Below are 23,757 nucleotides of genomic sequence, written 5' to 3' on the forward strand. Positions count from 1 at the left end.
GGGTAGTGCTGGGTGATCCCAGGTGGTGCTCGATGACCCCGGGTAGTGCTGGGTGACCCCGGGTGGTGCTGGGTGACCCCAGGTGGTGCTCGATGACCCCGGGTAGTGCTGGGTGACCCCAGGTAATGCTGGGTGACCCAGGGGTAACGCTGGGTGACCCAGGGTAGTGTTGGATGACCCCGGATATTGCTGGGTGACCCCAGGGTGTGCTCAATGACGCTGGGTAGTGCTGGGTGACCCCGGATAATGCTGGGTGTCCCCGGGGTAAATGCTGGGTGACCCCAGGTTGTGCTGGGTGACTCCGGGTAACATTGGGTGACCCTGGGGTGTGCTGGGTAACCCCAGGGTATGCTGGGTGACCCTGGATTGTGTTCGATGATCCTGGGTAACGCTGGGTGACCCCGGGTAATGCTGGGTGACCCCGGGGTAACGCTGGGTGACCCAGGGTAGTGTTGGATGACCCCGGGTATTGCTGGGTGACCCTTGGTAACGCTGTGTCACCCCGGGTAATGCTGGGTGACCCCGGAGTAGTGCTGGGTGACCCCGAGGTAACGCTGGGTGACCCTGGAGTAACACTGGGTGACCCCGGGTTCTGCTGGGTGACCCCAGGTAACGCTGGGTGACCCCGGGTAATGCTGGGTGACCCCGGGTAACGCTGGGTGACCCCGGGGTAGTGCTGGGTGACTCCGAGGTAACGCTGGGTGACCCCGGGGTAGCGCTGGGTGACCCCGGAGTAACGATGGGTTCCAAGTCCTGCTGATGTGCTGTGCCTTTAAATCACGCTGCGCCCGGCTCCGCCCCGGACTTTGATTCTGTCTGTTTCAAGTTCCGAGAGAAGTGAACACTCCGCACTCCGAGTGTTTGTCGGACACATTTCCTGAGTGTCAGTACCCGGTCCACTTCTCTCCCCTCTCCAGCCCTCCTGTCCCGGGTCAACATGATCTCCCAGCCCTTTCTGTGCCTGCTCCTGTCTCTGAGCTCTGCCGCGCTGTCCGACATCGCAATCCGCAAGGTGGGTGATTATTTCATCGCATTTTACAGGGCGAAACAGAGAGCCAGAGATAGACAGACAGAGAGCCAGAGACAGACAGACAGACAGAAAGAGAGAGGGACAGATACCCAAAGAAAGAGAACTAGAGAGAGAGAGAGAATAAATTAGAGAGAGATTAGTGGCGAGAGATAGAGAGAATAAATTAGAGAGAGACAGAATTAGAGAGTTAAAGAATGGGGGAGATTGAGAGGAATAGTGGAGAGAGACAGGGAATTGGAGAGAGAACGTTTTAAAGAGAGAGATCCGAAAGAGAGAGAAAGGAGACACAGACCGAAACAGAGAGAAGAATATGAAGTTTTCCTCGGGTGATTAGATGAGGGATGGGTAGAGTACTATTATTTTTAGGTTTAGAACGATCTGTGGAAGATTTTCAAAATGATGAAATAATTTGAGGAGAAATAATGAGAGATTTGTTCCCACTGACTGGGGAATGTGTTACATGGGGTACAGATTGAAGGATTTCACTGGGAGAGTGAAGGAGGAAGTGAGATTAAATCTTGTCACACAGAGGCTATTAGACCAGGGAATGTTTTACCACAAGGGGCTATCGAGGGAGAGACTAAGATCATTTAACAAGGAATTGGATAAGCTGACACCTGGGAGTCCCTGGCCCAAGACCGCCCTAAGTGGAGGAAATGCATCCGAGAGGGTGCTGAGCACCTCGAGTCTCAATGCCGAGAGCGTGCAGAAATCAAGCGCAGGCAGCGGAAAGAGCGTGCAGCAAACCAGTCCCACCCACCCCTTCCCTCAACGACATCTGTCCCACCTGTGACAGAGTCTGTGGCTCTTGTATTGGACTGTTCAACCACCAAAGGACTCACTTCAGGAGTGGAAGCAAGTCTTCCTTGATTCTGAGGGACTGCCTATGATGATGATGATGATGGATAAGCAGACCCGCAGTGTACCCTGTCCAACATATCCTGTCCAGTATACCACCCATAGTGTACTCTGTCCAGTGTACTTTCTACAGTTTACCACTCAGTGTACCCTATCCAGTATATGATCTATAGTGTGCCCTGTCCAGTATACCACCCAGTGTACCCTGTCCAGTGTACTTTCTACAGTTTACCACCCATACTGTCCAGTGTACCTCGTCCAGCATACCTTGTCCAGTATACTGCCCACAGTGTACCTTGTCCAGTATACCATCCATAGTGTACCCTGTCCAATGTACTTTCTACAGTTTACCACCCGCAGTGTACCCTGTCCAGTATACAACCTATAGTGCACCCTGTCCAATACAAGTTTGTAAAAAGGAAGAGAGTAGCAAAAGCACAGCTTGGCCCCGAACAAGCTGAGACAGGAAAAATTATTATGGGAAGTGGCAGCGACTTTAAACAAATATTTTCTATCTGTCTTCACAGTAGAAGGCACAAAAAGCATACCAAAAATAATGAGGAAACAAGGGGCTAATGAGAGTGAGGAATTAATATCAGTAGAGAAAAAGTACTTGAGAAACTAATGGGACTAAAAGTCACCAAAATCCCCAGGATCTGAAGGCCTACATCCTAGGGTTCTGAAAGAGGTGGCTGCAGAGATAGTGAATGCATTGATTGTGATCTAGAATTCCCTAGATTCTCAAATGGTCCCAGTGGATTGGAAGGTAGCAAATGTAACCCTGCTATTCAAGAAAGGAGGGAGAGAGAAAATAGGGAATTACAAGCCAGTTAGCCCAACATCAGTCGTCGGGAAAATGCTGGAATCCAATATTAAGGAAGTGGTAACAGGGTACTTGGAGAATCATAATATAATTGGGCAGAGTCAACATGGTTTTATGAATGGGAAATCATGTTTGACAAATTTATTAGAGTTTTTTGAGGATGTAACTACCAGAGTAGATAAACGAGAACCAATGGATGCAGTATATTTGGATTTCCAAAAAGCATTCAATAAGGTGCCACATATAAGGTTGTTATGCAAGATGAGAGCTCATGGGGTTGGGGGTAATATATTAGCATGAAAAGGGGATTGGCTCACGAACTGAAAACGGAGAGTAGGGATAAATGGGTCATTTTCAGGTTGGCAGATTGTAACTAGTGGGATGCTGCAAGGATCAGTGCTTGGGCCTCAGCTATTTACAATATATATCAATGACTTGGATGAAGGGACCGAGTGTAATGTATCCAAGTTTGCTGATAATACAAAGGTGGGAAAGCAAGCTGTGAGGAGGTCACAAAGAGCCTGCAAAGGGATTGAGACAGGTTAAGTGAGGGGGCAATAAGGTGGCAGATGGAGTATAATGTAGGAAATGTGAGGAAGGTAGGAAGAATAGAAAAACAGAATATTTTTTAAATGGTGAGAAACTATTACATGTTGGTGTTCAGAGAGATTTAGGTGTCCTCGTACAGGAAACACAAAGTTAGCATACCGGTACAGCAAGCAATTAGGAAAGCAAATGGCATGTTGGCCTTTATTGCAAGGGGGTTAGAGTACAAGAGTAAGGAAGTCTTGCTACAATTGTACAGGGCCTTGGTGAGACCACACCTGGAGAACTGTGCACAGTTTTTGTCTCCTTATCTGTGGAAGGATATACTTGCCTTAGACGCAATGCAACAAAGCTACACCAGATTGATCCCTGGGATGAGAGGGTTGTCCTACGAGAAGAGATTGAATAGATTAGGCCTATACTCTGGAGTTTAGAAGAATGAGAGGCAATCTCATTGAAACATAAAAGACTCTGAGGGGGATTGACAGGGTAGATACTGAGAGGTTGTTTCCCCTGGCTGGAGAGTCTAGAACTAGGGGGCACAGTCTCAGGATAAGGGGTCGGCCTTTTAAGACTGAGATGGGGAGGAATTTCTTCACTCAGAGGGTTGTGAATCTTTGTAATTTTCTACCCCAAAGGGCTGTGGATGCTGAATCGTTGAGTGTATTCAAGACTGAAATAGATAGATTTTTGGACTTTAGGGAAATCAAAGGATATGGGGATAGTGCGAGAATGTGGAGTTGAGGTTGAAGATCAGCCATGATCTCATTCAATGGCGCAGCAGGCCCGAGTGGCAAATGGCCTACTCCTGCTCCTAATTCATGTGTTTTTATGTTCTTATACTATCTACAGTGTACCCTGTCCAGTATGCTACCTACTGTATACCACCCGCAGTGTACTCTGTGCATTTATATTAATGAGAGTAATTTCCTGGCTGTGTTATATGAACAAGTGTAATATCGAAGATGTTTGGTGGAATTTAGTTGGGTCCAGGTTTTACCCTCAGTGACTGGTACTGCTGCTGTGATACCCGAGAGTCTGTAAGCTGTCCCCAGATGCTGCCCAGGGGAGAGTTAGTCACCTTCCAGAGCAGCTCACGACGCCCATTGAGATGGGAATGTGCCGGAGGGCAAGAACAGTTCAATTAAGTGCCCAATTGGCCCTGAGGAGGAGGGACCATGAAGAAGGTGATGAGAACAAAATATTTGAAGAATCTTTTAAGGAGGCAGCAGACACGTAACTGAAATTTCTAATATGCAAATTCTAGCTGTAGTGTTACATGTGCTTTTCAATTTGTCATTTGTGATTTGAATTCAGAGGGTGGTTAGTGACCTTTGGTAAAAGAGTCATCACACAGTGTATCCTGATGCTTCAGGCAAACCTGGTCAGGTCAAGTGTCCAAACTCTATCCCCACAGGCTTGCAGGAGGGGAGAGGAGGGGATCTGAACCTCAGTGAGAGTCAGCACCTTCAGGAGAGGCGATATCGGCGGCAGAGGTGGGGAGGCGGAGCAGGCTCCATGACATTAGTGAAGGGATAGTTTATCCCTTGGCCCTGTTCATTATGTTGCAAATTTTCTGATGAAATGTTGTTCCTGGCATTTGTTGCAGAAAGAGATAATGTGACAGAAGCCTGGCCCAGTGCCATCCTGCCACCGGGGATCTGTGGTCAGAAACCTCTTGTTGCCTAATATTAGCGTGGCTTCAGAGATGGGGGCAGGGGCAAAGAGTTGAGGCAGAAACCCAAAGTATCATTGGGACCTGTGGCTCTGTGCTGAGTTAGCCAATCTCAATTTGCAAGACAGTACAGCTGCTACAATTGGCCCCAGTGACCCTGCTGGAAAGTCAGTCAGACTTGCTCACAATGCCCGTGTTGTGGAATAGCTGATTACCCCTCACTGTTTGGGCTCACCCATGAAAAATGGCAGGTACTGAGGGTGAGGTGCTGGAGCATAACCAGCGTCCGTGGAACTCCTATCTCTGGTAGCCAGTACTCCAGAGCACTGTTTTGAGGTGAGACGGACCCCTGCTCCACCATCCTCCCCTGCTTCCTGGGGGCTGTTGAGCGAGGCATTTTGGTTTGGAATCAAAGTGACTGGCACTCGTGTGAGCTGAACAGTGAGTGTCAGCAGGATCTGGGTTAGTGGGAGACGCATTCAGAATTGTGAGCAGCTCCTTGGAATTGTTTTTTGAGAGGCAGTTTCCTGATCACGTGTGACACCCAGTGGACCCCCGTGTGCTTTGCTTGTTCAACATTCAGCAACAGAGACGGGTGGTGTTGCATACAGGAAGGAAATCGACGCAACACTCCCGTGTGTTTGACGTTTGATGTACGATATCTTGGTTTCTGCTTTCTCTCGTGTTCTGACACGCCGTGGGTGAGGAACCTGTGGGACCCACAGCCTCATACACGTTGTGTCTTTACTCTCTGTGGTTTCAAGGAGAATCTGCATTTCCTGTTTACAAGTGCTGGAATTTTTACAAAGTTGGATGTTTTGCCGTGACCTATGTATATATTTTTCAATGACCTTCCCTCGCTTTCAGACTCTTACATATTAGCGCCCAGCTCTCTGCTAACACCGTCCCATAATTAGCCAGAGGGAGGCACCCAAGAGCAATGCTGAAGCTCACATGCTCGATTTTGTCTTTCTCCTCCCTCCTGACGGCCAAGACATTCTCCCAATACACAGTCATAATCATTGGCAAGCTACAGGACTGTCATCAACCCATTGCCCATTGACTTGAACCCCAGTGAGAGTTAGCACCTCCAGGGGAGGAGGGGACCTGGCCCCCAGTGAGAGTCAGCACCTCCAGGGGAGGAGGGGACCTGACCCCAGTGAGAGTCAGCACCTTCAGGGGAGGAGGGGACCTGACCCCAGTGAGAGTCAGCACCTTCAGGAGAGGAGGGGTCCTGAACCCCAGTGAGAGTCAGCACCTCCAGGGGAGGAGGGGGTCCTGAACCCCAGTGAGAGTCAGCAGCTTCAGGGTGGATATTGAGAGATGGTGACTGTAATCCATAACGACTGGGCCAGGCTGATGTAACTTTTAGTACAGGAAATGACCTAGATATCGTAACACAGAAAATTATCTGAATAACCTGGGGCCTGGCATACTCACTCTCTCTGTCTCTCTCATCCCATTTCTCTGTCTGACTGTCTGCCTGTCTCTCTCTGTCTCTCTAGCTTCCTCTCTCTTTTTGTCTATCTCTCTCTCCCAATCTGTCTCTCTTCCCATATCTCTCTCCCTCGCTTTCTCTCCCTTTGCACCTGTGTGTGTGTCTCTCTCTCTGACCCTGTTTCCCTCTCTGTCTCCGTTCCCATATCTTTATATCTCTTTGTCTCTCTCTTTCTGTCTGTCGGTCGCTCACTCTTTGTCTCTCTCCTTTCCCATCTCATAGGGACAAGAGTAGGCCATTCAGCCCCTCAATCCTGTTAAGTCATTCAGTTAATACATGGCTAAATCTGTACCACGACTCTATTTTCCTATCTTTGCTCCATAATGTTCCATACCTTTACCTAACTAGTGTGCAATGATTTGTATACCTGAACAGTCGAGTGTTTTTGCTGCACCGGAGTTCCTAGTCTCTCCCCATTAGGAAACTATTCCAATTTCGCTTTCTAGGATCTAAAGTGGATGAGTTAACACCTCCCCACATTGAACTCCAGCTGCCATAGTTTTTCCCACTCGCTTCATCTCTCTGTCCCTTTGTAATTTCCTTATCCCATCTACATAACTTACCATGCCTCCTAATTTAGTGTCATCTGCAAACTTTGATATATAACTCTCTATTCCTTCATCCAAGTCATTAACATATTATGGTAAAAAGCTGTTCTTTGTCTGTGTTTATACAGGATTACCCGTCCTGTGTCTGTGTTTATACAGGATTACCTGTCCTGTGTCTGTGTTTATACAGGATTACCCACCCTGTGTCTGTGTTTATACAGGATTACCCGCCCTGTGTCTGTGTTTATACAGGATTACCCATCCTGTGTCTGTGTTTATACAGGATTACCCACCCTGTGTCTGTGTTTATACAGGATTACCCACCCTGTGTCTGTGTTTATACAGGATTACCCGTCCTGTGTCTGTGTTTATACAGGATTACTCACCCTGTGTCTGTGTTTATACAGGATTACCCGTCCTGTGTCTGTGTTTATACAGGATTACTCGCCCTGTGTCTGTGTTTATACAGGATTACTCGCCCTGTGTCTGTGTTTATACAGGATTACTCACCCTGTGTCTGTGTTTATACAGGATTACTCGCCCTGTGTCTGTGTTCATACAGGATTACCTGTCCTATGTCTGTGTTTATACAGGATTACCCACCCTGTGTCTGTGTTTATACAGGATTACCTGTCCTGTGTCTGTGTTTATACAGGATTACTCATTGTGTCTCTATTTATACAGGATTATCCGCCCTATAAGAAAACCTTGTTGAACTGCCTGAATACAACCACGGAATACTTCGATAGCAAAATACAAATGTGCTGCAGCAAATGTCCACCAGGTAATTCTCTTATGTTAACAATGTCCTGTCTCTTTCACAAACAATAACTCTCTCTCTCAAACACAAAATCTGTACCACTCTCGCTCAATCACATTCCCACAGTTTACACATTTCACAACTTCTCTCTATTTCACTCGCTTTCAATCCTTCTGAAGCATGCCGGGTTTTAAGGGGGAGAAATTTGTCTCATTGCGCCTCTCGTTAGCGCCGATTTCTCGCCCGGGCAAAATTTCATGGGCGTTAGCGGGGGCACAAACGGACAGCGCCTGCTCCCACTGATAGCGCCTTGCGCCGCTGGGCCGGCGATGATGACAATTCCGTTCTAGAAAAGGCCGGAGAAGCGTCTGCCTTTGATATGTTTGGTGAAACGCAGGTTGTGTTGTCCGGTAACTTGTGGTGTTTTGAGGTGTAACATTTGCTGCTTTTATAAGGAGCAAGTTTCATTTGAACCACAGTGTTTGGCAATGTTCAGTCTTTGATAGAATAAAACCCTGGAAACCTACAGATTGGGGTTTGTGCAGTGGGAAGTGGTACCGAGATAGGAAATGTGATAACAGCGCACTGCACGCAAAGAACGTTTGAAAATCAAACTGGTGTGATGCTTTCCTTTCCTGACTTGTATCAAAGGATTCAAGATAACGTGAAGCAAACTGTCAAAAACTGATTATCAAAGAAATCAAACCATTTTGCTGTCTTTAATTTTGAAGTCACTGCATCAATAGGAGACTGGAGTGAGAATGTGGGCAGTGAGGGGTTAACGTTTGCTAGCTTTGTGGAATGAACGAGACCTTGGACTTTGTGTCCCCACGGCATTGTACACAAAGCTCGGATACAATGTTCCAGTCAGATTGGCTCAAATAACAGCACAGAGCGTGAGACTGAGGAGTGAGCACAGGGTCTGGCAATTGTACTGTTCCACACTGCTTTAAAATCCTGGTTTTAGGCCTTTTTATGGAGGTTTTACATAAACATATAAAAACCTTGATGAAAACATGCTCCAGACCCATCCATTACCCTGTGTCTCACCCTCCGCATTCACTCGGGCTAACTCCGAGGGCACCAAAAAACAGAGACCAATTTCAGGGAAAAGGCCTGCGACTAAATCTTGGAGAAACCAGGATTACCCAGGGATCATAACTGCATCTGCTTAATTATTTAACTACCCCAGCCTCAGCCCCAACCCCAACCTAACCCCAGGCCTTGCCACAGCTAAACCCAGGTAAGCCCCAGCCCCAATGCAACCCTGTGTAACCTGAACCCCAGTGAGAGTCAGCACCTTCAGGGGAGGAGGGTCCTGAACCCCAGTGAGAGTCAGCACCTTCAGGGGAGGAGGGTCCTGAACCCCAGTGAGAGTCAGCACCTTCAGGGGAGGAGGGTCCTGAACCCCAGTGAGAGTCAGCACCTTCAGGAGGGGAGGGTCCTGAACCCCAGTGAGAGTCAGCACCTTCAGGGGAGGAGGGTCCTGAACCCCAGTGAGAGTCAGCACCTTCAGGGGAGGAGGGTCCTGAACCCCAGTGAGAGTCAGCACCTTCAGGGGAGTGCACCAACAAAATCCCATGCAGCCCAAACAGGACCAGAGCAAAGGAACATTCAGGCAGTTGAAAGTTGTGTGATCTGGATTCAATTCAGGATCACTTTGGGAGTGATTGCAGCCTCTGGCTGATGTAGGTTTTCAAAGGTTTGTGTCATTCAGTTAGCAGGTTTGTTCGATGTTCAGGAGTGGAAGGGACCAATAGAAGTGCAAAAACAGTGTGGAAGAAGCTGAGATGTGGGTTCCAGGGCAGGGTGAGGGCGGCCCAGGGCAGGGTGAGGGCGGCCCAGGGCAGGGTGAGTCACTTCAGGCAAAATAGTTTGATCCAGCACAGACCCTGTAGCAGCTCAGTTGTCTCTCGGTGGCAGTTTGTTGTGATGAACTCAGCGTATGAGGTAACTGTCGATTTCCCCGTGTCATGTTTTCCATCGCTGCCCCTCTGCCCACTTCACATCCAGCCCCACCCCCACACATCCTGGCTAAACGCACTCACGGCTCACTGAATTATACTGTATGCAATTCATTTACTTCTTTTGCTTCAGTAAAACGTCTTTCTGTTTAGAGCCTGAGTCTCATTCTGAGAGAGGGTCTAGCCGGGGTTTGAGAGAGAGAGTCGAGACGGGGTCTGAGAGAGAGAGTCTAGCCGGGGTCTGAGAGAGAGGGTCTAGCCGGGGTCTGAGAGAGATGGTCTAGCCGGGGTCTGAGAGAGAGAGTCAAGACGGGGTCTGAGAGAGAGGGTCTAGCCGGGGTCTGAGAGAGAGAGTCTAGCCATGGTCTGAGAGAGAGAGTCTAGCCGTGGTCTGAGAGAGAGGGTCTAGCCGGGGTCTGAGAGAGAGAGTCGAGACGGGGTCTGAGAGAGAAGGTCTAGCCGGGGTCTGAGAGAGAGAGTCAAGACGGGGTCTGAGAGAGAAGGTCTAGCCGGGGTCTGAGAGAGAGGGTCTAGCCGGGGTCTGAGAGAGAGAGAGTCTAGCCGGGGTCTGAGAGAGAGTGTCAAGCCGGGGTCTGAGAGAGAGGGTCTAGCCGGGGTCTGAGAGAGAGGGTCTAGCCATGGTCTGAGAGAGAGGGTCGAGACGGGGTCTGAGAGAGAGGGTCTAGCCGGGGTCTGAGAGAGAGGGTCTAGCCGGGGTCTGAGAGAGAGGGTCTAGCCGGGGTCTGAGAGAGAGGGTCTAGCCGGGGTCTGAGAGAGAGGGTCGAGACGGGGTCTGAGAGAGAGAGTCTAGCCGGGGTCTGAGAGAGAGGGTCTAGCCGGGGTCTGAGAGAGAGGGTCTAGCCGGGGTCTGAGAGAGAGGGTCTAGCCGGGGTCTGAGAGAGAGGGTCTAGCCGGGGTCTGAGTGAGAGGGTCTAGCCGGGGTCTGAGAGAGAGGGTCGAGACGGGGTCTGAGAGAGAGGGTCTAGCCGGGGTCTGAGAGAGAGGGTCTAGCCGGGGTCTGAGAGAGATGGTCTAGCCGGGGTCTGAGAGAGAGGGTCGAGGCGAGGTCTGAGAGAGAGGGTCTGAGAGAGAGTTAAGATGGCCTCGGGCCGTACCCGGAGCCCAGGCCTCGGGCCGTACCCGGAGCCTTAGCCTCAGGCTATACCCGGAGCCTAGGCCTCAGGCTATACTCTGGAGCACATGCCATGCCTCAGTGCCCGGTAACCCAGCCCAGTGCCTGGAAGCCCAGCCCCGGTGCCCAGTACCCAGTGCCTGGAAGCCCAGCCCCGGTGCCGGTATCCCGTGCACGGAAGCCCAGCCCTGTTGCCCGGAAGCCCAACCTGCAGCGGAAACCCGCGGTAACGCTTTTCAAAGAAATTGTTGCAGGGTTTTTTCTAGTTCTACTTCCTGTAAGAAAGCTGCAGTCTGCAGTGAAACGTTTATGATGTGATAAGTAACTGGAGACTGGTGACTGTGCAGGGTGAGAAAGTAGAGTCAGAGCTTGCAGCCTGAGCAAACCTGCACATTCAGGCTCCCTTTCCATTACTGCTCTCTCTCTCTCTCTCTTTCTCTTGCAGATAAAGCTTTGCTTTGTTGCCTTCTGTTACTCCTAACGTTAATAACAAGTTTGCGTCCTTGCACTCACCACTGTCCAGAGTCAAGCACGGGCTAGATACAAAGTAAAGCTCCTTCTACACTGTCCCATCAAACACTCCCAGGGCAGGTACAGCATGGGTTAGATACAGAGTAAAGCTCCCTCTACACTGTCCCATCAAACGCTCCCAGGGCAGGTACAGCACGGGCTAGATACAGAGTAAAGCTCCTTCTACACTGTCCCATCAAACACTCCCAGGGCAGGTACAGCACGGGTTAGATACAGAGTAAAGATCCCTCTACACTGTCCTATTATATCTTCAGTACACCTCACAAACACACTCATAGCCTTAAGATGGCAGAACATTCCGGAACTCTAGGATTGCTGGATGCAATCAGAAATGCACCCACTTCCAAGAATGTCACTGAACTTCGATCATTTTGGGGTCTTTTGAACTATTATGGGAAGTTCCTACCAAATTTGGCTGCAGTATTACATCCACTGAATGAACTATTGAAAAAACAGGTCCATTGGAAGTGGTCAGAAGAATGCGATACAGCATTCAAGGATTGTAAAAGCCAGTTGGTAGAGAGCACCATGTTAGTTCACTATGATTTATCTAAGGAGATCAAGCTAGCATGTGATGTCTCTCCGTATAGAGTTGGAGCAGTGATCTCTCATGTACTACATAGTGGGGAGGAGAGACCAATTGCTTTTGCTTCACGCACTCTAAGTGCCAGTGAGCGTAATTATGCGCAAATCGAAAGGGAAGCTTTAACATTAATTTTTGGGGTCAAGAAGTTCCACAAATATTTGTATGGTCGTAAGTTTACCATCATTACAGACCATAAGTCCCTGACAGCAATCCTCCATCCAAAGTCCCCAGTTCCAACATTAGCTGCAGCCCGAATGCAGAGATGGGCTTTGATTTTGTCAGCATATACATATGATAGTGAATACTGATGATCAGCTGATCACAGTAATGCTGATGCAATGTCTAGATTGCCTTCCCTATCACAAGTTACACCCGATAGGGAAGAAGTGTTCTATTTCCCATACATTGATGAACTGCCAGTCACAGCTGAAGAGATTGGTAGAGCAACCAAACGTGACCCAGTTATGTCAAAGGTGTATGATTATATCGCAAATGGCTGACCAAACCAGGTAACAAAGATATTCATCCATTCTTCATTCGTAGGAATGAATTATCAGTCGATAAAGATTGTATCATGTGGGTGCAAGAGTGGTTATACCAAATAAATTCAGGTCCAAATTATTAGGAGACCTCCATAACCAGCATCTGGGAATGTGCTTGACCAAGAATTTTGCATGCATTACTTATGGTGGCCAGGTCTAGTTAAAGATATAACATGTCCCATCAAACACTCCCAGAGTCTCACACTGTACACCAAGTGCCTGACAGCTGAGTGATCCACAGGCAGGTCTGGATTAACCACATTAAGCAATACTGTGCCTCTCTCACCACAGCCAGGACCAGCCTCCGGTGGGGGGGAGGCAGGGGTGGTGAGGGTCAGACTCCTTTCCGTGACCCGTTCCATCCTCAACTCTGACTCCAAGAAGCAAGAGCTTCTGGACGGAATGTGTAAGATCAGCAACATCTACAGATCTGGCCCGCGACCCCCGTTCCCCGATCTCCGTCCAGCTCCTCCACCTGCACCCCCCCCCATCAGGACCTACGCACACAAACGTTCAACTTGGAGTCTGAGGAACCATTTCGTTAACAAAAAGTAATTGTTTCTGAGCAGAGAGACGATTGAGAGATGTTCAGGAAACGATAATTGAGGAACTGGAGCCAGAGAGGGGCCTAGCAAGGCGAGTGTTGAGTTAAATCGGAAACTCTGCAGCTGTGTTTATTTTCAAGGACCTGTGACCCTGAATCATCCAAATCCTTTTTGGCAGAAGTCATTAACACTTTCAGGAATTCAAGGGGCTGGGGCATGGCTTTGCGCCTTCTCTTGAGCTACCTGTTTTTGTTGAGAGGCTGAGGTGAAGGGTCAGTGTCTGTAGTCCAGGCCACTGGTGAGGTGATAGGTCACTTACCTGAGGGTCACTGCACCTGGCAATGAGGCCCGAGGAGCCCGCGATATTTGATCTCTGAGTTTTGCCAGCGGTTAATGACGTTTTTTTTTAAATTTCAGGTTGGCGCAAATCACAACAATGCTCAGCGACGACAGACACGGAGTGCGCGCGCTGTGGGGAGCACCAGTTCACCGGGTTCTGGAACACGCTGAAGAAGTGCCGGGCCTGTGAAGCCACCTGCAGCACTGGTACGTCCTGACAATCTGCTTCCCCGCCGAGAGGGGGTCGGCGGTGAGGCTTCCACTGGCCTCGGGGCCCAGCTTGGGGGGGCGGAGGGGGGGAATGGGATATTAAATATAACACCCTGGGGGGGAGGGGACTGGTATATTAAATATAACACTCTAGGGGTGGGGAGTGGGATATTAAATATAACACCCTGGGGAGGAGGGGACTGGAATATTAAATATAACACCCTTGGGGGGAGGGGACTGGGATATTAAATATAACACTCTAGGGGTGGGGAGTGGGATATTAAATATAACACCCTGGGGAGGAGGGGACTGGAATATTAAATATAACACCCTTGGGGGGAGGGAACTGGGATATTAAATATAACACCCTGGGGAGGAGGGGACTGGAATATTAAATATAACACCCTTGGGGGGAGGGGACTGGGATATTAAATATAACACCCTGGGGGGGAGGGGACTGGGATATTAAATATAACACCCTTGGGGGGAGGGGACTGGGATATTAAATATAACACCCTGGGTGGGAGTGGGATATTAAATATAACACCCTGGGGAGGAGTGGACTGGAATATTAAATATAACACCCTGTGGGTGAGGAGTGGGATATTAAATATAACACCCTGGGGGGGAGTGGGATATTAAATATAACACCCTGGGGAGGAGGGGACTGGAATATTAAATATAACACCCTTGGGGGGAGGGGACTGGGATATTAAATATAACACCCTGGGGAGGAGGGGACTGGAATATTAAATATAACACCCTTGGGGGGAGGGGACTGGGATATTAAATATAACACCCTTGGGGGGAGGGGACTGGTATATTAAATATAACACCCTGGGGGGGAGTGGGATATTAAATATAACACCCTGGGGAGGAGGGGACTGGAATATTAAATATAACACCCTTGGGGGGAGGGGACTGGGATATTAAATATAACACCCTTGGGGGGAGGGGACTAGGATATTAAATATAACACCCTGGGGGGGAGGGGGATATTAAATATAACACCCTGGGGGGGAGGGGACTGGGATATTGAATATAACACCCTGGGGGGGAGGGGGATATTAAATATAACACCCTGAGGGGGAGGGGAATATTAAATATAACACCCTCGGGGGGAGGGGACTGGGATATTAAATATAACACCCTGAGAGGGAGGGGGATATTAAATATAACACCCTGGGGGGGAGGGGACTGGGATATTGAATATAACACCCTGAGGGGGAGGGAGATATTAAATATAACACCCTGGGGGGGAGGGGGATATTAAATATAACACCCTCGGGGGGAGGGGGATATTAAATATAACACCCTCGGGGGGAGGGGACTGGGATATTAAATATAACACCCTGAGGGGGAGGGGGATATTAAATATAACACCCTGGGGGGGAGGGGACTGGGATATTGAATATAACACCCTCACCAACCCAACCCCTGACCTCACTCCTGGCCTTGAGCTGATGCCGCAGACTTTCACCGTGCATCACTGAGCTCCTGTACTCTGCCGCCATGGAGATGGGATAGCTGAGGCTGGTGCGACTCATTCAGCTCGGGTCTCTCGCACTATTTGTTGGGTCACTCGTTCTCAGCCGGCTGCCTCCAGCCCGGGGGCATCTTAGGGCGGGAAGTAGAGTCTGTGCGCACGGTATTCCCCCAGCTACACCTTTTCATTCTTTTACAGACCAGGAAATGGTTCAGGACTGCACTCGAACCACCATGAGGATCTGCCACTGCCGTGAGGGACTGCACTGCATCGACAGTACAACGACAACATGTAACCACTGCCAGAAACACACTGCGTGCCAGGAGGGTCATGGTGTCAATGTACAAGGTAAGATAGTGTCAGATCCGCAACTCTTCCTATTGCCGGGATTTGCTGGAATGGGCGATGCCCCGAGGTGTAACTTTTTGTGTTTATGAATCGCAGGAACTAAAGATACGAATGTAGAATGTGCACCGTGTGATTCCGGAACGTTTTCCAATAATGTCTCTGCCACGGAGCGCTGCACGCCACACACTGAGTAAGTGTCTCTTTGTGTTAGAAATGTGGCTTCTGTAATATGACAGACTCCTGGGAATAGAACACTCAGGGACCCAGGGACAGAATCAAACACTCCCAGGGCAGGTACAACCTGCAGGTGATAAGAGAGTAAGCTCCCTGTGCTAATTTTACAGTGCCTCCATCCTGTGGCCACTCAATGTGAGGTTGATAACCTCGTGCCAACTTGCTAACTGAAGAATATCCTTATTAGGCGGGAAATTGTGTTCGGGAAATTGATGGGATTGAAGGCCGATAAATCCCCGGGGCCTGATAGTCTGCATCCCAGAGTACTTAAGGAAGTGGCCCTAGAAATAGTGGATGCATTGGTGATCATTTTCCAACAGTCTATCGATTCTGGATCAGTTCCTATGGACCAGAGGGTAGCTAATGTAACACCATTTTTTAAAAAAGGAGTTAGAGAGAAAACGTGTAATTATAGACCAGTTAGCCTGACATCAGTAGCGGGGAAAATGTTGGAATCAATTATTAAAGATGAAATAACAGCGCATTTGGAAAGCAGCGACAGGATCGGTCCAAGTCAGCATGCATTTATGAAAGGGAAATCATGCTTGACAAATCTTCTGGAATTTTTTGAGGATGTAACTAGTAGAGTGGACAAGGGAGAACCAGTAGATGTGGTGTATTTGGACTGTCAAAAGGCTTTTGACAAGGTCCCACACAAGAGGTTGGTGTGCAAAATTAAAGCACATGGTATTGGGGGTAATGGTAGAGAACTGGTTGGCAGACAGAAAGCAGAGAGTCGGGATGAATGGGTCCTTTTCAGAATGGCAGGCAGTGACTAATGGGGTGCCGCAGGGCTCAGTGCTGGGACCCCAGCTATTTACAATATACATTAATGATTTGGATGAAGGAATTGAGTGTAATATCTCCAAGTTTGCAGATGACACTAAACTGGGTGGCGTTGTGAGCTGTGAGGAGGACGCTAAGAGGCTGCAGGGTGACTTGGACAGGTTAGGTGAGTGGGCAAATGCATGGCAGATGCAGTATAATGTGGATAAATGTGAGGTTATCCACTTTGGAGGCAAAAACACGAAGGCAGAATATTATCTGAATGGCTGCAGACTAGGAAAAGGGGAGGTGCAACGAGACCTGGGTGTCATGGTACATCAGTCATTGAAAGTTGGCATGCAGGTACAGCAGGCAGTGAAGAAGGCAAATGGTATGTTGGCCTTCATAGCTAGGGGATTTGAGTATAGGAGAAAGGAGGTCTTATTGCAGTTGTACAGGGCCTTGGTGAGGCCTCACCTGGAATATTGTGTTCCGTTTTGGTCTCCTAATCTGAGGAAGGACGTTCTTGCTATTGAGGGAGTGCAGCGAAGGTTCACCAGACTGATTCCTGGGATGGCTGGACTGACATATGAGGAGAGACTGGATCGACTGGGCCTTTATTCGCTGAAGTTTAGAAGGATGAGAGGGGATCTCATAGAAACATATAAAATTCTGATGGGACTGGACAGGTTAGATGCGGGAAGAATGTTCCCGATGTTGGGGAAGTTCAGAACCAGGGGATAAGGGGTAAGCCATTTAGGACTGAGATGAGGAGAAACTTCTTCACTCAGAGAGTTGTTAACCTGTGGAATTCTCTACTGCAGAGAGCTGTTGATGCCAGTTCATTGGATATATTCGAGAGGGAGTTAGATATGGCCCTTACAGCTAAAGGGATCAAGTGGGTATGGAGAGAAAGCAGGAAAGGGGTACTGAGGTGAATGATCAGCCATGATCTTATTGAATGGCGGTGCAGGCTCGAAGGGCCAAATGGCCTACTCCTGCACCTATTTTCTATGTTTCTATGGTGCTGATTCGAGGCCACTTATGCCTGGTGGATTGGGACCCATTGGAACTGTGCCGAGACTGCCAACTCATCTTACATGTGGCCCTGTAGCCAATGGACCAAAATCCTCGTCTGCAACAGCTGAATTGCTACCTGTTCCGCAATCTGCTTCATGAGGTTGACTGTGTGTTGAGTCTGGGAGTAGCTGGTGTGCGGGTACCTGTGCTGAGGTAACTGGACTCCGTGAGTCCTGATCCCTGACCCCAGCCGGGCCGGCTGTCGGTGTGCGATGGGTTTGTGATTTCGGTGGCTGTGCAATATCATGAGTCCGTTGAAAATATCTGTGAGGGTTTGTTAATTTCCCACCTGCGGGAGTTGTCGCTGGCGAAGACGTCACTTGAGGGAGTCGAGATGTTTAATCCAATGGTTTCTTTGCAGCTGTGCGATGCAGGGGAGGAAGACGTTACACAATGGAAGCAGCATCACTGATGCAGTTTGCAGCAACGAATTATTGCCACGGAGAGGCACAACTCAAAAGTCTGGACTCAGCCTTCCTGCTCTGATACAGGTACCAGCTCCCACATTCTCTTCATTAATTGGGATCATCGTCACTGCACCGGCCTTCACCGTGTTGTGGAGGAGTTCCTGTAGTGAGCCAGTATTCCCGCGGGGCACCCCAGTCCAGCTCCTGGGGCTGGTTCACCCTATACCAGCCTGCTCTGTGCTGCAGTGTGTGGTTAAACACTTTGTCATTCCCTTTGCACTGTGTACTTCTCTATCCAGGTCACACATCCAACTGAGGTGGAAGCAGAGACTGTGAGCAGCAGTGACATCACTCCCAGCATTGGTTCGATGCTGGTGGAGCCCAGCATGAATTCGTCTCCAGCCCCCTCTCTATCTCTTAACTTGGTCGTGGGTGAGTTCGAGGGCTCGTTTATATTAATTGATTGATGCTTTACAATCCCACCCTCTGCCCTGGGGTCCCTCGTCCCCGGGGCTGTGTCCCTCCCCCTCCGCCCTGGGCCCCTCCGCCACAGGGCTGTGTCCCTCCCCCTCCGCCACAGGGCTGTGTCCCTCCGCCACCGCCCTGGGCCCCTCCGCCACAGGGCTGTGTCCCTCCCCCTCCGCCACAGGGCTGTGTCCCTCCCCCTCCGCCACAGGGCTGTGTCCCTCCCCCTCTGCCCTGGGCCCATCTGCCCTGGGGCCATGAGTCCCTCCCCTTCCGCCCTGGGGCCGTGTGTCCGCCCACCAACGTCCTGGTTCTGTGACCCTCCCCTCACCACCCTTGGGCCGTGTGACCCTCCCCCTTCGCCCTGGGGCCGTGTGTCCGCCCACCAACATCCTGGTTCTGTGTCCCTCCCCTCACCACCCTTGGGCCGTGTGACCCTCCTCCTTCGCCCCGGGCCATTTGACCCTTTGCCCGGGGCCATGTGACCTTGGGGTCTCATTGCTTCCTTTCAATGATCTGGGCCTATCTGTCTAATCCCCTCCCTCCCTTCCTCAGCTCGATTTGTCCTTTCTGTAGAAAGTGAACTTCCTTATGTTGTTTTCCAGCGATCTCCTGTGGGACTATCATCATGATCGGTGTGGCAATTGTGATAATGTTCTGTCTTCTTCGCAAGAGAGCAGGTACTGTGAGATTACATTCCAGCCTATAACTCACTCCTGGGTACCTGTTATTCTATATATAAATCACCCGAACCGCTCGATTAGATTCCAGCCTGTAACTCACTCCAGGGTAACTGTTACTCTATTTATTGTAAACCAGTTGTGTTAAATCACTGTAACCACTCGCCCTCTGGTGGCCATCCATGGGTTTGCATGTGTGTGAGGGCATTTCTGAGCCAGGTGCTAATAGTGTGTGAGACGGTCAGCTTGCTCCCAGCGCCCTCAGTGTGATGGTTTTCCTGGTGATGTGTAGTGTGTTCAAGAGCTGCAGCTGTGTGGTGAGTGAGTGGGAATGGGGAATCGCCTGTCGCCATTGTCCCATCCCTCCCCTCACACATGGGCTGACCTGAGCCCATCCCCCAGGATCCACCTGTACCCCACTTGGACCCTGGGACCCTGACCAATCGCACGACATTGATTTAATTCCTTGTTCTTTCTGTTTTTCTTTCAGTGAGGAAGCCTGATCTCTGGGATCCGAGTCCCAATGTGGTAAGGATTAAAATTTCACTTCACGTCAACAAAGGTGGACTGTGAGCTCCCTGCCTGGGCCCAGGTCTGAGTGCTGTGTGTCGCCCGGGCTCCCATACCCGGGTACACAATCCGCGAGTCACTGCGTGAGCTCGGCCGCACAACCTTAGTGCACGGGGTCAGGGTTCACAAGGTCGCAGCAATGCTGACCCACACCCGCACCCCAGGAGGGACCTTGGAGGGGAGGGGTGGTGGGGGGCATTGGAAGGGAGGGGCTGTTAGCATAGGGAGGGGAGGGGCTGATAGGGTGTTGGGGCTATAGGGGAGGGGGCAGTGGGGGGTGTTGGAGGAGGTGATAGAGGGGCGTTGGAGGGGAGGGGGTGATGGGGGATGCTGGGAGGGGTTGATGGGGAGTTGGGGGTATAGAGGAAGGGATGGGGTGTTGAGGGTATAGGGGAGGGGTGTTGGGAAGGGAGGGGCTGATGGGGTGTTGGGGGTATAGGGAGGGGGTGGAGGAGGAGGAGGAGGGGGGGGGCGGGGTTGCAATGATGGTTTGTAGAGAAACCGTTGATTCTTCGATCCTCTGTGATTTTCTTTGTGTATTACTTTATCCGCCAGCCATCAGCAAAAGCTAACCCAGTGGAGACAGTTTGTTTAATTGGTGTGAACGAAAGTGAGCTGGAGGTTGTGAGCCCCGGGAATGGGATGTGTGAGCAGAACAGTAATGGAACGGGATCAGTGTCTGGGGCAGACCAGCTCGGCTCACTGTCCAGGTCCAGCAGCAGTGGATCGCGAGGTGTCCGAAGGAAGCCAGACACGGGGTACAGCTTGAAGGAGGAGGATCGGACTCAGACCCACCTCGCTCTTGCCCATTTCAACAATTATTCACGGATAGATTCCCAGGAAGACCAGGGATACATCAGCAGGGAATCCCGGCCCAGCTCAGGTAGGACAACTCAGGCTTAACCTTCGAAGGGTTAGTGCTGGGGCCCAGCTACAGGCAGGAGCGGCCTGGACACAGATACACTCCTGCGAGCCCCAGGCCCTCAGCCAACCCAGACTGGGCCTAATATTACCAGCACCTCAAAGTCAAAGATAAAGGAGACTTTAGCCCCGCAATCAGATGCTGCGCTCAGTTCCCAAACATTTGCTCCGTCGGCAGGACTGTACCACTGCGTGGGGGGCAGGAATTGGCCAAAGCTCAGCTCACCTTTGTCGAGCAGCCCCTGCCAGTGTGACTGTGAGATAGTGTGTGTGAATGTGTCTGTGTGTGTGAATGTGTCTGTGTGTGTGTGAATGTGTCTGTGTGTGTGTGAATGTGTCTGTGTGTGTGTGAATGTGTCTGTGTGTGTGTGAATGTGTCTGTGTGTGTGTGAATGTGTCTGTGTGTGTGAATGTGTCTGTGTGTGTGAATGTGTCTGTGTGTGTGTCTGTGTGTGTGAATGTGTCTGTGTGTGAGAATGTGTCTGTGTGTGTGTGTGTGTGTGTGTGTGTGTGTGTGAATGTGAATGTGTCTTTGTGTGTGTGTGTGTGTGACCGCGTCTGTGTGAGAGAATGAGTGTGTGCGTGAGTGAGTGTGTCAGAGTGAGTGTGTATATGTGAACGTTTGCGCGCATGTGAGCATGTGATTGTGTGAGTAAGTTTGAAGGAGTGGACAACTGGGTGTGATACCAGAGGGAGGCCAGTGCCCTTAGAACCCGTACCCCAGCGAGCCAGCATCTGGATCCACTGTCCCCAGCGAGAGGTGGTGCCCCTGGATTCAGTGCCCCCAGTGAGAAATGTCTCCCTGGATCCAGTGCCCCCAATGAGAAATGTCTCCCTGGATCCAGTGCCCCCAGTGAGAGGCGGTGCCCCTGGATCCAGTGCCCCCAGTGAGAGGCGGTGCCCCTGGATCCAGTGCCCCCAGTGAGAGGCGGTGCCCCTGGATCCAGTGCCCCCAGTGAGAGGCGGTGCCCCTGGATCCAATGCCCCCAGTGAGAGGCGGTGCCCCTGGATCCAGTGCTCCCAGTAAGGCAGTGGTTCAGGTTGGAGGGACAATTGGCTGATATTGAGTGGAAGTGATTGCTGTGCTTGAGCAGGAACCCCATCGCCTGTGATCGAATGCGGTGGAAACCCGACGGTGAGCGTTACAATAAACACTGGCAAGTGTTACGTCAACTTCTGCCATCGCCGGGGAGATGTGGACTCCGGACCAGGCCCTGCCGAGGAGGATTTTCCTGCTCCGGTGGAGGAAGGAACTGAAGTGGACGAAGGGTATCCGATCCAGGAGGAACAGAAGGGCTTGGAGTCGGATAAATGGAAAGAGGCTGGTGTGCTGGTAGGGGCTGAGAGTGAAGGTCACTGGCGGCAGTATAACTCCACGCCGCACCAGGAGGATAGGAAGGAGTTGCAGCTTTCAGTCCAGGACACTTCTGGGAACGTTTACTGAGCCAGGAATGGAGGCCACACAGAAGGACCTGTGTCCTTGTGTTGAAGGCAGCTTGTGCCCCTGGGGGCCTGTGACTGAGGCCCTCGCCCGCCAGCTTCCGATTACTGATTTAAAGCTTGTGAAGATGAACAAGATGAAGGCTTGTGATGTGTGGGCTGGAGCAGTGTTAAACAGTCCTGTGAAACTGGGGTATAATGTCGACCCACCTGCTGTGTGGACCAGGTGACTGGGAATGAAGAATCAGGAAGAGCTTCCAGAACCTCAGCTCAAACTTCAACCCCGGGCTGGGCAGAAAGCGACCCTGGACTGACCATGGTCTGAGGCTGACCCAGGGCTGACTAATGGCAGCTTTAATGATTTTGATTAGACAATCCCAGAATCCAAAGCTTGTTATTGAAACCAGCAGGTGTCCCAGTTAGACCAACAGAACCCTGCCCAGCCCCGGCAAAACCCTGCCCAGCCCCAGTAAAACCCTACCCAGACGGACAGGAAAAGAGCCTCTGGTCCATCCAGCCTGTCCCACACAATTGCAATACCTTGTGTATCACTATATAGACACTGTCCACCCTACCAAAACCATGTCATCTTCTGGCAGAGGCACAAAACCAGAAAAAACCCAGGCCAATTTGGGGGAATAATTCTGTGAAATTCCTCTCCGACCCATCTAAACGATCAAAACTAGTCCAGGAGATCACTGGCCCTGAATTCCCTGCAGTACCTACCTCCTGTATAAGGTAGAAACAGATCCAGCTCTCGCTTGAAGGAATTCACCGAATCAGCGCCCACCACATGAGATGGTAGCCTGTTGTAGAGGTCCACTATTCTCTGGGACAAGTGACTTGCTGACATCTAACCTAGATCTGGCCTTGTACAACTTAACATTGGGACCCCCTGGTTCTCCCAGTTTAATTGGGACAAACTGTCAACTCAAACACAATCTATTCCCTTCATCACCTTGATCAGATCACCCCATAATTGTTGTTCGCTTAAAGTGTGGAGTCCCAGCTCTTTTAATAACTCTGCCCAGCCCCAGCAGAACTCCGCCCCATGATGCTCTGATGTTCAAGCGTTGGGTGTAGTACTGAATCCAGTCCCCAGTGTGAGAGACACTGGTGTTAGTGCGGCTTTGCACTGCTCCCTGTTCAGATGGGCATTAACTTGAGCTCCTGTCCCGTTACTCAATCCACATCGCCCAAACTAACCCAGCCTCATCGCACTGCATCCTGGGAGTCTTCGCTGTCATCCCATAATACCTTGGACTACAAAGAGCTAATGTGAATACGAGTGTGTGTTAAACCCAGATTAAGGCATTCGATTATTCAATATCCTGTGAGTGCAGCTAGTTGTATAAAGTCAAACCACCCTTTCACACTCCATTCCTCTCTCTCTCTACCTCGCCATCTCCCTCTATCTCTCTCTCTCTCCAGCCCTCACCCTTCTCTTTATCCCTTTATGCGCCTCTCCTTCTCTCCCCTTCTCTTTCCATCACTTCCTTTCTCTTTATCCCTTTCTCTGACTCCATCTCCCAGCCCCTTCTCTCCCTCTCCCCACCCCCCCCCACCAATTCTCCATTTTTCTCCCTTTTCATCCTCCTCCCCCTGTCCCTTTGTGAATATTTTAGTGCAGTTTATTTTTGTATGTTTTGGAATGAGATTGAGATGAGAGGAGAGGGAGGCTTGTGGTTGATGTGATTCTGCGTTAGTAAGCTGATCTTTGTCTGTATATATCTTTTGTATAATGGCACTGATAATAAATACTTTTATACCGTTA

General features: G+C 50.2%; 1 protein-coding gene across 1 annotated transcript; it reads left to right on the top strand.

The window, feature by feature from the left end:
* Positions 1-836: 836 nt before the first annotated feature.
* LOC139228891 (tumor necrosis factor receptor superfamily member 1B-like) lies at positions 837-23,757 on the top strand. Its single transcript, XM_070860381.1, has 11 exons — positions 837-1,012; positions 7,663-7,762; positions 13,456-13,584; positions 15,272-15,421; positions 15,518-15,611; positions 17,862-17,991; positions 18,207-18,339; positions 18,978-19,052; positions 19,543-19,580; positions 20,178-20,505; positions 21,638-23,757. The coding sequence occupies exons 1-11, from the start codon at positions 938-940 to the stop codon at positions 21,985-21,987; spliced, it is 1,602 nt and encodes a 533-aa protein (XP_070716482.1). The 5' UTR covers positions 837-937; the 3' UTR covers positions 21,988-23,757.

Source organism: Pristiophorus japonicus, chromosome 18 (assembly GCF_044704955.1).
Source record: "Pristiophorus japonicus isolate sPriJap1 chromosome 18, sPriJap1.hap1, whole genome shotgun sequence".
Classification (NCBI taxonomy): Eukaryota; Metazoa; Chordata; class Chondrichthyes; family Pristiophoridae; genus Pristiophorus; species Pristiophorus japonicus.

Excerpts from the sequence above, each read along its gene's own strand:
- LOC139228891 (XM_070860381.1), top strand. The coding sequence starts at position 938 with ATGATCTCCCAGCCCTTTCTGTGCCTGCTCCTGTCTCTGAGCTCTGCC. Across the intron at positions 19,581-20,177 it reads GGGATCCGAGTCCCAATGTG|CCATCAGCAAAAGCTAACCC; the intron begins GTAAGGATTAAA and ends TTTATCCGCCAG. Across the intron at positions 20,506-21,637 it reads GGAATCCCGGCCCAGCTCAG|GAACCCCATCGCCTGTGATC; the intron begins GTAGGACAACTC and ends GTGCTTGAGCAG.